The sequence below is a fragment of the Anolis sagrei genome, chromosome 3 (genome assembly GCF_037176765.1).
Source record: "Anolis sagrei isolate rAnoSag1 chromosome 3, rAnoSag1.mat, whole genome shotgun sequence".
NCBI classification, from domain to species: domain Eukaryota; kingdom Metazoa; phylum Chordata; class Lepidosauria; order Squamata; family Dactyloidae; genus Anolis; species Anolis sagrei.
In genome coordinates, this window is record NC_090023.1 from 35,831,607 (window position 1) to 35,843,618 (window position 12,012).

Here is a 12,012-nt window from a genome sequence, read left to right on the forward strand (position 1 = left end):
GAAGATGGCCCGGAAGCTCCAGCTAGTCCAGCGCTCAGCAGCCATGTTACTAACGGGAGCGGGACGCAGGGAGCACACAACGCTGTACCAGCTCCACTGGCTGCCGATTTGCTACCGGGCCCAATTCAAGGTGCTGGTGTTGGCCTACAAAGCCCTAAACGGTTCCGGCCCAAAATACCTGTCTGACCGCATCTCGGCCTATGAGCCCACGAGGACTTTGAGATCGTCCGGGGAGGCCCTTCTCTCTATCCCGCCCGCCTCTCAGGCACGCCTGGCGGGGACTAGGGATAGGGCCTTCTCGGTGGTGGCCCCCCGACTGTGGAACACCCTCCCTGTGGACATCAGAGTGGCGCCCTCCCTTATGACATTCCGCAAGAGACTAAAGACGTGGTTCTTTGAGAAGGAGTTTGTGTAAGTGCTGCAACAATTGGCAATGACGATTAGAACGGAACATGGATAATGAGATTTGGATTATCATTCAACGATGAGACGTGGCGAATGATTTAGTGTAACTGTATTATTGATAGTGCTGTTGTTTATTGTTGATGTGTAATTGCTTTGTTGAAATTGTACCTGGTTTTTATATGTTGTACACCGCCGTGAGTCGCCCTAGGGCTGAGAAGGGCGGTCTACAAATGTAGTAAATAAATAAATAAATAAATAATACAGATCACAACAGCCAGATCTTTCCGGATAATGGTGGCTAATGGGGACCAAAGGGACCAAAGGGGCTGAGAGGTACTCTACCTGAGGCAGCAGCAGCATGTGGGCCTTGCAAATCGGGAAAGCTGTGGCTGTTCCTTTGTTTTCTTCCATTCCTTCCTGAAGACCCTTCCCCCGACACCCACTTGAGGCAAATGGGAAGGCACTTTCCCAGCAGCACCTTGGATGGCGCAAGCATAGAAGGAGCCTTGTGCTCCCTCCCAGGGCATGATGGGAGTTGAGGTTTTTCTCTGTGTGTGTTTCTCACTTTCTTTCTGATCCAATCAGACATCCCTTGTGACATACACTTGAGACTTCAATTCCCACAACCCCCTCTTGTGGGTTTAAAGACATGTTATGGTAAAAACTTTTTTAAAATTCCAAACAATTAGGAGAGTTGTAAAACGTTCGGAAACTTGGAAGGCTTGCAGTAGTAAATATCACCTACAAGTAAGACAGGTTTCATGTTGATAGGCCTAAAAATGATGGAGAAATGAGCCTTGGAAGTTTCCCCATTGGTGGTAATGGATCAAATCTTTCTGGAATGAAAACAGACACCCCTCCCGAATTCGGGAAGTTCCCTAAAAATGGAACAGCCAAAAACCGAGCACCAAAAATGGCACAGATTTTTGCTGAATTGCACACTCCTACTACTTAGTTACTTCAGTGTGTCCTTACATTCATTCCTCTTAAAAGTAACTTTCCCAGCTCTGGTTTTGTAACTTACTTCTCAGAAGGCTGAGGTAGCGGGTGGTTGGGTACTGATGCCACAAAGTCAATAGAAGGCCCCATGGCAAGGCAATCAGAAGTGTAGTGAGAAGGTTACGTCTCCTTAGCATGCTGCAGAGAGCTTCTGGTGGTTGGGCATCTCCCTACCTTCCAGGAGAAAGAAAAATGAGTTATGAAAGTGAGACAGGCACAGAATACAAGTGGTGAAATACTTCTCCAATCAACCATTCTCTTCACACACAATCTTACTTAGCTATTAGTGCAATGGGGTCTTTACTCTGTACAAGCTATCCTGTATGTCTCTGTTCTATTTCTGCCTCTCAATCCATCCTCTTTGCACAGATATAGACAGTAATGAATGGGCATTTGACAATCAATATAACTAGGCAACCAGTCTATGTGGTGCCAGAAACTCTCAGGTGTCTGTAGTCATAGAAAGAGCTCTTTTCTCGTTCTAGCTTGTGAGTCACAGCTTGACGGGACTCCCCCGTTACCCTAAAATTTCTCTTAGCGGGTTAAGACTTAGGCAACATGGATGTATGCTTAAAGTGTATGGTTAATGCAACTAGTAAATGTCACCAGAGAGCCACAAATTGAAACAGGGCAACAAAGAGACCCACAATGCAGTTAAATACATGAACATCAATTAAAAACACATAACTATAATTTAAAAAATGAACATCAACTATACAACTAAAGTTTTGCCTTCTTGTCTTAGGTTTTACTGAAGTTATTTTCAGATGCATATGCAAGGAATTCAGCACATCTCTCTGCAAAAACCAGCTTAAGGAAACTATCTTAACTGAGCTGGTCTCCATCTGTTCAAAAAGAGGGTAACATTCATATTTGGTTATACCCTCCCATCCAAATACAAATAATTTATAGATGTTAGGAAGTATTGTATTGGTTCATGCATATATACATGTATACAGATTTGTTTAATTACTTTTTATGAATATCTAAATTAAAAAACATTAATTCACAAAAGGGGGTGACATTCCAGAAATTGTTCCCAATATAATAATAATAATAATAATAATAATAATAATAATAATAATAATGTGTGTGTGTGTGTGTGTGTGTGTGTATGTGTGTATGTATGTATGTGTATATATATAACAGAGTGCTGTAATGGTTCTTTAGAAAGTGTAGTGCTGATAACAAGAATCCATGGGTGGAGATAATTAATGATATATTTATCAATGGGTTGAAGAAAGGTGAAGTAATCAGTAAGGGGATGATCAAATATTACTCAAGTAATTAACTAAAAATGTAATGTAGACGGAGTCAATTTATAAATTCATTGAGAGGGCAGAACAATTACATTATAGGCAATTAGTAATTAATACACTGACCACAGGAATCAAATCTAAGAATGAATTGGAAAGGGAGAAGCTGTGTGCTATTATCTCTCATAAGTAGCATCCAATAAAAGGAAATAAGATTTTTTTCAAAAATATCCCCAGCAATTGAAGAGTTTGAATGCCCAGACCCCGAAGGATTTAACAAGCTTTCCTACAAATTAACCCAATTAGCCACTGCTGATTATTATAAGCAATTAACAGATATGATAGAGCCAGTCTTGGTCGGAATTCTGTTGGGGCCTTCTATCTTTGTAAGTGGATTTACATTTGCATGAATTAGAGGGCTCCCATTACATTAGTTCTGTTGTGCATTAGTGTATTGCACACCAATGCAGATGGGGCACTCTTGCTGGTAGCCTTTCATGCACGTTTGCAGTTCATAAAGGGATTTCTCAGCACCTCTACTATGTATAATATGTAGCTATGTGTATGCCAAGTGCACACTTACCTAACATAATTCCAGTGCTCATGGATAGCAATAATATATTTATGGGGATGTATGAATGAGAAATAAAAAAAACCCAAAATAGATACAAGGCCAAACAACAGAAGCAGCAAGGAAAAGGAATAAAATTTGTTTTAGAATTGGTTAGTGTGAGATTACAACTCCTTCCTTCCTTTACTTCCATCAGAAATAAACAAACTGCAACCAGCTTTCTGTGTTTGCAAATTTGACTTTTTGGTTTTTATTAAAATGTTCTTTTAAGGAATTTCTAGGTTTTCCAGTGTGACTCTATGGTCAACTTCCAGAAAAATGAACAGCAAAATGTAAACACTGTTGTGCACAAGGTACCTTTTCCATGTTCTATGCCCAACATCTGCTAAAAATAGGCAAAGTTCAGCAGGTACAGCTTCCCCCATAACTAAATTCTTGCACAAGGAAGTGATCCACTATGGTATTTCAGCTGCTAGGACAAGCATTCAGATAGGAAAGGGAGAGCCTTTGGCTCTCTAGATATTTTAAACTACAATTCCCCATACCTTTTATCACTGGCCATATGGGAGTTATAAGTCAACTGGAAAACATGTCCCAGTCCATGTTAGAAAATCAGGCATTCAGCACAGCGTTTGACTGTGAAGCCCCTTTTCAGGACCTGTTCACACAGGGCAAAAATGCCCCAGTTTTTTGCTTTATTTCATGGTTTGGATGGGGCCTCTCGTGCACCATCACATGATGCACAGCAGGTCCTACCCAATTTTCTCCCAAAGTGGAGGCAAAGCACCAAAAGGCGCTTTGTCCTCCACCATGTAGAGGAAAGTGTTGTTTGGATAGCTCTGACTGAGCTACCCACACTTTCCTTTCCAAATACACATGTAATGCTGTAAATAAATAAATAAATAAATAATGGGAGAAAGGGTGGCAGGGGAATGTGTGTTGCAGCCCTTTCTACCATCTGATGAAGCATCCAAGTGATGAGGGAAGGAGAGAGGGCACGCGGGGCACCACAAGCTGCCCCGCACGCCTTCCTTTTTGCCAGCAATTGCTCAAAAGGGCTATGTGATGGGGTCTTAAGAATTTCCAGATCACTTTTCTTTCTCATATTCGAGGTGTAAGGTTTTTTCTAAGCAGCTTCAGTACTGGAAGGATGAGAAAAGAATAGAAAAACACAGAAACAGTGTTAAGTTGCAGCAGTGTGTCTGATATAGACATGTTTTCAATATTTTAGGAAAGTTGAAAACTTGTTTTAGACTGCTCTACAGACTAGGATACAAAGCAATAGATTAAAACTGCTGGAAAAGAGATTCCATCTGAATATTAGGTGTCCTGATGACAAACACTGTTGAGCAGTGGAATATGCTGCCTGGAAGTATGGTGGAGTCTCCTTCTCTGAAAGTCTTTAAACAAAGTCTGGATGACCATCTGTTGGGGGTACTTTAATTGTGTGTTACTGAGGTTGGACTGGAAGGCCCTTGTGGTCTCTTCCGACTCTAGGATTCTATGAACAAAAAAAGCTTATCCTCCTTATTTCCGTGATTGTATCTCCCTCTATAAATGAGCATGGGCTCTAAGATCTGCCAGGGAGGCCCTTTTCTTGCTCCCACCTCTGTCACAAGCATGGTTGGTGGGGACGAGGGAGAGGGCCTTCTCAGTGGTGCCCCCCCCCCCCCCGGCTCTGGAACTCTCCCCCCAGGGAGATTAGATTAGCCCACACTCTGCCAACCTTCTGGAAAGACTTAAAGGTTTCAATGTGCCTTTGAATATGGTTTAGCACCTAATTAGGACTGTCCAATTGATAATTTATGGTTTTGATTTCCCAGCACTTTACTTCCGGCCCTACAGTTTTGCGTTTGCACAAGCCCTCGCCCTATCCTTTCAAATCTGAACATGCCCACTTTTCCTGGCTACAGGTTATGTGCCTTTGAATAATGGTTTAGGGCCTGATTAGTACTGACCAACCCTAACTTTTGGTTTTGATTTTCCAGCTCTTTACTTCCAGCTCGGCCCTACAGTTTTGCATTTGCACAAGCCCTATTAATCCTAACATGCCCACTTTTCTTGGCTACTGGTCACGATGTCAGTTGCAGTCTTTTATAGATGTTTTTCTTGTTTTGGTTTTTATTGTTTTTAATTATATTTTATTTTTATATGTTTTAAGTGTGTTAATTTGTAACTCTTGTTTATGCTGGGACTTGTCCCCATGTAAGCAGCCCCGAGTCCCTTCGGGGAGATGGTGGTGGGATATAAGAATCAAGTTAAAGTTATTATTAACCTGAAAAACAGCAGGATACAATTGTAGTTGACTGGGATACCTATAATAGGCAAAGTAAATGACAGCTGCCTCCATAATCTCTGACTGAGCATGCACGAAAGGAGAAAAAAGAAAATGTGTGTCTCACTACCTACTACCAATATGTTTTTAAAGAATATGGTCAGCCCTCTATATCTACAGATTCAAGCACCCATAGCTTGAAAAATAAAACATTTAATACATCCAAAAGCTAACCTTGAGATTACCATTTTAAATAAGGGACACCATTTTACTGCTCCATTTTATATAATGGGACTTCAGCATCCATGGAATTTGGTATCCACAGGGGGTCTGGGAACCAAACCCCAGCAGATATCAAAGACCCATTGTATAGAGCTCTAAGGCCTTTTCTGCACTGCCATATAATCCAGATTATCAAAGCAGATAATCCACATTATTAGATTATAGGAGTCCACACTGCCATATAATCCAGTTCAAAGCAAATAATGTGGATGTTATATGGTAGTGTAGATGGGGCTTGAGTTTGGCTAAAAAAATGGAAACAGCAAGAAAAAGTGAAGACAGATAAAAGAAAAAGGTGATCCCTGCATTTAGAAGACTTCAAATGGTCTCGAAAAGGTTCAGATTTTTTTTTGTTTACATATGTAAGACTTATTGATTGTTTCATTTCATATGTGCATGTTTTAACTCTAAATAAAACACATTGAAATCTCCTTTTAATAGTGTAGGAAGTATCCTCATTCTTTCCATGTTATTTCTGCCTCATGAACTAAGTGTTCTCTTACAGAAACCATGTCCAGGAACACACCTTTATTAACTGAAGTATAACGGTGAATAAACAGGAACCCTAACAAGTTTTTCTTTAAAAAAGAATATTTAACTCCTTGTGCAAACAAGTAATTCATACTATAGAACAGGGGTCCTCAAAGTTTTTAAACAGAGGGTCAGGTCACAGTCCCTCAAACTGTTGGAGGGCCGGATTATAATTTGAAAAAACATGAATGAATCCCTATGCACAGTGCACCTATCTTATTTGTAGTGCAAAAAACACTTTAAAACAATACAATAATTAAAAAGAAGAACAATTTGAACAAATACAAACTTATTAGTATGTCAGTGGGAAGTGTGGGCCTGCTTTTGGCTGATGAGATAGGATTGTTGTTGTGTGCTTTCAAGTCATTTCAGACTTAGGTGGACTCTGAGCAAGGGCCGGGTAATGACCTTGGAGGGCCGTATCCAGCCCATGGGCCTTAGTTTGGGGACCCCTGCTATAGAATAACCTTTCCATTGCTATTCCTCCCAAGATCAGTCCCTGCTGCCAAGAACTTACCAGTTTTCTGTCATAGCAGGGAACATGCTTTGATACCAATACAAAAGGCAGGTTTTCAACTTTTTGGTAATATTGGGATCTTTTGGAGATTGGTGCTCCCAAGCCTCTTTTTGGATGTCTGGAACCTTTGTTTGCACGCCTCCTTCCACATTCCTGTCTGTCAAGTTGTGGTGGTGTTTCCTCAGGAGACCTGAAGAGAGACACATGCATTTTGGAAAAATGGCATTCATAATGTGAATTAAAACCACTTAAACCATGATTTAAAAGGGGCACAATGTTTGAGTGGTTTTAATGTTGGGCTAGAGTTCCCCATAAGATTACAGGGTTCTAGTCTCTGTTACTTGCATTTATATCCCAGCTTTCCACCAATAGACACAAGAAGAATACGTAGATACCTCTCTTCTTCCTCACTTTATTTTGAACAAATGCTAACCTATGAGATACACCAGGTTGAGGAAGAGCAAATGGTCCAAAATCATCCTATATGTTTTATGGCTGAGGGGGACTAGATGCTGCATCTATAACTCCTAGTCCAATCCGGCCATCATACACTACAAAGGCTCTCCATAAGTCTCAATGAACCCTGGAATAAGACTAGAAAAATATGATTTCAAGCCTTGTGAACACAACATAAACAGTTATGGATATTTCATTTAGAAGCGGCAAGCTCTCAAGCTGATTCACACACTTGTGAGACACCCGCCCGCCTTGCTGATGTTCTAAATCTATATCTTAAAGTAGCCTACGCAGTTGAAATGCATCTTGCAAATGACAAGTGTTCACCTTTACTAAAAAAAAATACTCTCAGGAAATGAATATGTTCGTTATCCATAATAAGACGATATTTTTCATCTCTTTCAGTATCCAGTCCACATAATTATAATGCTTAGACGCTGGTTCTGTGTTTCTGCATTTGGCAACTGAATTTTTTTCATGAGTATCTGTATTTATTCCACTTTAAAATTGCATTTATAAATTAGTTGGTTATAATTTCTTTTAAGCACTAAGTAAACGTTTTCTGCATCCCAAAAATTTTTGTCCTGAATTTTTTTTATATTGTTTCAAAATCATACCTCACCATTGCCTATTATAGCATCAGAAAACAATAAAAAATTGCAACCTTATCATTCCTTTAGGGTAAACACATGCAGGTCCATTAAATCTATCTTCGTAGGAAAGATTTATCTTTAATTTTTGAGAGTGTTTCTGGATAGTCAGTTGCTAATGCTAATAAATCACTGCATACCCTCCAACTGTGCTGATTTGGCAAGGACAGTCTCAATTAATGACCCACTTTTCCAACTGCATTCAAAATATCCCAATTTCTCTCTTAACTTCCTACCTTCACTTTTTGGGCCCTTCTACACTGTCCAATATCCTGGGATGGGTCACAGGTTTACCTGGGTACTCAAGAAAAATAAGCTGGAACATATACACAAGAGGGTGACTAAAATGATCAAAGGTCTGGAAAGCATACCCTATGAGGAGTGGCTTAAAGGACTGGGTATGTTTAGCCTGCAGAAGAGAAGGTTGAGAGGAGACATGATAACGATGGATAAGTATGTGAATGGGTGTCATAAGGTAGAGAGGGCAGGGTTGTTTTCTGCTGTCCTAGACTCGGACTTGGAGCAACGGGTTCAAATTACAGGAAAGGAGATTCCACCTGAACATTAGGAAGAACTTCCTGACCATGAAAGCTGTCCAACAGTGGAACCCACTGCCTCAGGGTGTGGTGGAGGCTTTTAAACAGAAACTGGATGGTCATCTGTCAGGTGCTTTGATTGTGTTTTTCTGCCAGGCAGGGGGTTGAACTGGATACCCCATGTGGTATCTCCCAAGTCTATGATTCTATGGTTCTAGTGTGCCTTCAATTCATTTCTCACCCATCGTGACCCTAAGGCAAAGCTATCATGGGATCAATTTATTTAATTTATATGCCATCTTGCTTCCAAGCATGACCAGATTAATAACCGGGGTGGCACACAACTCCCATATTACGTCAACTCCACTGTTTGCCTGTTTGCTACTGGACACAATTCAAAGTGTTGGCTTTGGCCTATAAAGCCATAAATGGCCCTGGCCCAGTTTACCTGTTCAGATACATCTCCCTTTACAAATCACTAAGATCTTCTGGGGAGGCCCTGCTCTCAGTCCCATCACCATTACAGGTGTATTTGGTGGGGACGAGAGAGAGAGTATTCTCAGTGATTGCCTCCTGGCTATGGAACTCCCTTCCTGGCGAGATTAGAGGAGATTACCTTCAGAAAGATGGTAAAAACCTGGCTGTGGGATCAAGCCTTCGGGGCAGAGCAATGAGGCAATAATAGTAAATCTACTCCGCTGCCCAGAGCCAGTATGGTGTTTTGAGATGGCTTTAACCAACTGATTTAACGTAGATGTAACTGTTTTTAGTGTTTGTGTATATTTATAGCTATTTTATGTTCCAGCATGGAATGCTTGCCGTATATATGCTGTGCTCCGCCCTGCCTATATATGGACTATAAATGTTTTTAATTAATTAATTAATTAATTAAAAAATCACCACTGAATGAACACAAATGCCTCTGGGAGCATAATGACTATAGGGAAGAGATAAGCCAAGAAGAGCAGCCTTCACTTTTCTGTATAATTTTATAGAAAAAAGAATACAATGACATTCTCATATTCAGAATGTCTTGGAATTGTAGCACCTGCCATAGGTGGTTTCTTTATTGATGAAGTTTTAAAAGAGAGTCTCATATAAGCTACCTAGTCATTTCCTCTCGTAGTGAGATACACTGCCCAATCCTAAATGGCACTAGTTATACATTTCCTTCCTTTAACTATCTTTGGGCATTTATGAGCAGGTTCATTTCCTCTGTTGAAAGTAAATTATATATACAGTATGTTCATCCTTCCTTATAGAGACGGGATGGAAAGTTGCTAGTACTTGGAAGAGAATTGTTCCATTTGCTTTAAAAATGAGTTCAGTTCTAGGTTATAAGCCCATGCTTGAAGTAGTAAAAGAGAAATGTTCCCTTTCATGATGGTAAAAAATAACAAGAGAAATCATTGTACTATGAAGGTTTGAACATGGTGGAATTCATGAGAACTTAATTCCCCCTTTAAAAAAGAAAATGAAATATGTTTTACAGATATGACAGTAAAGGACATTTACTCTTATTTTGCTTGGTGTAGATGCAGCCTATATTTAACAGAGAGGAATCGGGTACCCACCCCTATTCCGCATTAAAATATTTCCCACCCAAACCTCGGGAGAACAATTGGGTTGATGCCTTAAAATGGTGGTTCTCAACCTTCCTAATGCCATGACCCCTTAATACTGTTCCACATGTTGTGGTGACACCCAACCGTAACATTATTTTCATTGCTACTTCATAACTATCATTTTGCTACTGTTATGAATTGTAATGTAAATACCTGATATGCAGGATGTATTTTCATTCACTGCACCAAATTTGACACAAATACACAATATGCTCAAATCTGCATATTGGTGAGGTTGGGAGGGATTTGTCATTTGGGAGTTGTAGTTGCTGAGACTTATATTTCATCTACAATCAAAGAGCATTCTGAACTCCACCAACGATAAAATTGGGCCAAACTTCCCACACAGAACCCCCATGACTAACAAAAAATACTGTGTTTGCTGATGGTTTTTGGTGACTCTTCTGACACCCTCTCGAGACCCCCCCCCCCCCTAGGAGTCCCAACTCCTCGGTTGAGAAACGCGGCCTTAAAACAATGACAGCTTGGTTGAAAAATCAACTTTAGGTAAGTTCTACTAATCAAGGGTCTACTCCAGTTAGTTTGCTCTGGCTAACAATAAGAGACTTTACATATTTTTGTATACGTGTACAGGCCATAAAACATTTGTGGAAACTGTGCAACCTGTGGACCACATGCAGCTTTCTGATGGTTCACTAGTGGCCTCTTATCCCTCATGCTATGGCTGATAAAATATTTGTCCAAACCTCAACTTGTTGGGACTATTTTACATCTTTCTAAGCTGTTTTGGGGGCTCACATTTCCAGTCTGATTTTTACTTTGGGGTGGCCAAAAGTGACAAAATACACTGCAGTGGTGTCCATAATTGGGTGATATGCTTTTCTAGAACTCTGAAGGAATCCAAAATAGCAGTGTGCAGCTTCAGGACTCAACCTATTATAAGGAAGTATATGACTGATCCATAGGTGAAAATGCGTGTATTATAAAAGTATATTTTTCCAAGAAACCAAGATTGATTGCAGGCATCTGCTGAGTGAATGTACACAGTGATAAACCTGGGTTCAGGGTGTCTACGCCCGACACCACTGGAGAAATTATACTGTTTAGTCAATATTGCACCACCTGACATCTGCCAGGAAGTAGCCGCCAACAATGAAAGGACCAAGACAGTGACATCTCTGGCCCATCCTCTCTTTGGATATCAGTCAGCATGCCAATGCTTTAAATGAAGAAATAGTTTTCTGATATCTACAGAGATACTCACAGGAACACCTCAGTAAGTGAGAGTCCAAAAGTGGCAGGCTAAAACCTGGAACCTCATGGCCGATACCAAATCGGAGACTCCCTCCTTGGCACACAGTAGACTGGATGACTTGGAAGCCACTGAACAGACTGCACTCTGGCACCACAAGATGCAGAGCCAGCCTTAAGAAATGGGACCACAAAGTGGTGTCCATGACAAGCGAATGTGGAGAAGAGCAAACCACAGACCGCCTATTACAATGTAGTCTGAGCTTTGCCACATGCACAATGGAAGATCTTCTTATAGCAACACCAGAGGCACTCCAATTGGCCAGCTACTGGTCAAAGGACATTTAATATAATGCCAAGTTTTAAAACTTTGTTTGTGTTTTTAAATATCCTAAGTATTTTTGGTTCACTTCTGACATGATAAATAAATAAAATACATGTTTCAGATGAAAAGAAGAAAAAGAGCTGAATACTGGCAACTTTATGGCACCTCAACCAAAGTCTTACAGTTACAACTGGCCCTTTGAAGGCAAACATAAAGCTGATGTGGTCATTGGTGAAAATGGGTTTGCTCTAGTGTGTTAGTCAGAAGTGCTTTGCACTTGTCACCAACCAGGACATGTGCTTCAAAAAGGTGCCTTAATACCAAAATTTCAGGAATGAGCTAAATAGCCATTCTCCAAAATAAACTTAGTGA

At 40.4% G+C, this 12,012-nt stretch overlaps 1 protein-coding gene across 2 annotated transcripts in view; it reads right to left on the reverse strand.

The window, feature by feature from the left end:
- Positions 1-12,012, reverse strand: part of LOC132772079 (galactosylgalactosylxylosylprotein 3-beta-glucuronosyltransferase 1-like) — an 83,401-nt gene that overhangs the window by 22,695 nt on the left and 48,694 nt on the right. The window contains exons 2-3 of one of the 2 annotated variants that reach the window (XM_060770801.2): positions 6,837-7,026; positions 1,430-1,574 (exon numbers count right to left, since the gene is read on the reverse strand). In XM_060770801.2, coding sequence (XP_060626784.2) covers positions 1,430-1,541 — 112 coding nt within the window. In that variant the 5' untranslated portion in view covers positions 1,542-1,574; positions 6,837-7,026. Of the gene's footprint in view, positions 1-1,429; positions 1,579-6,836; positions 7,027-12,012 lie in introns of both variants that reach the window. The other variant, XM_060770800.2, reaches the window with a different exon arrangement.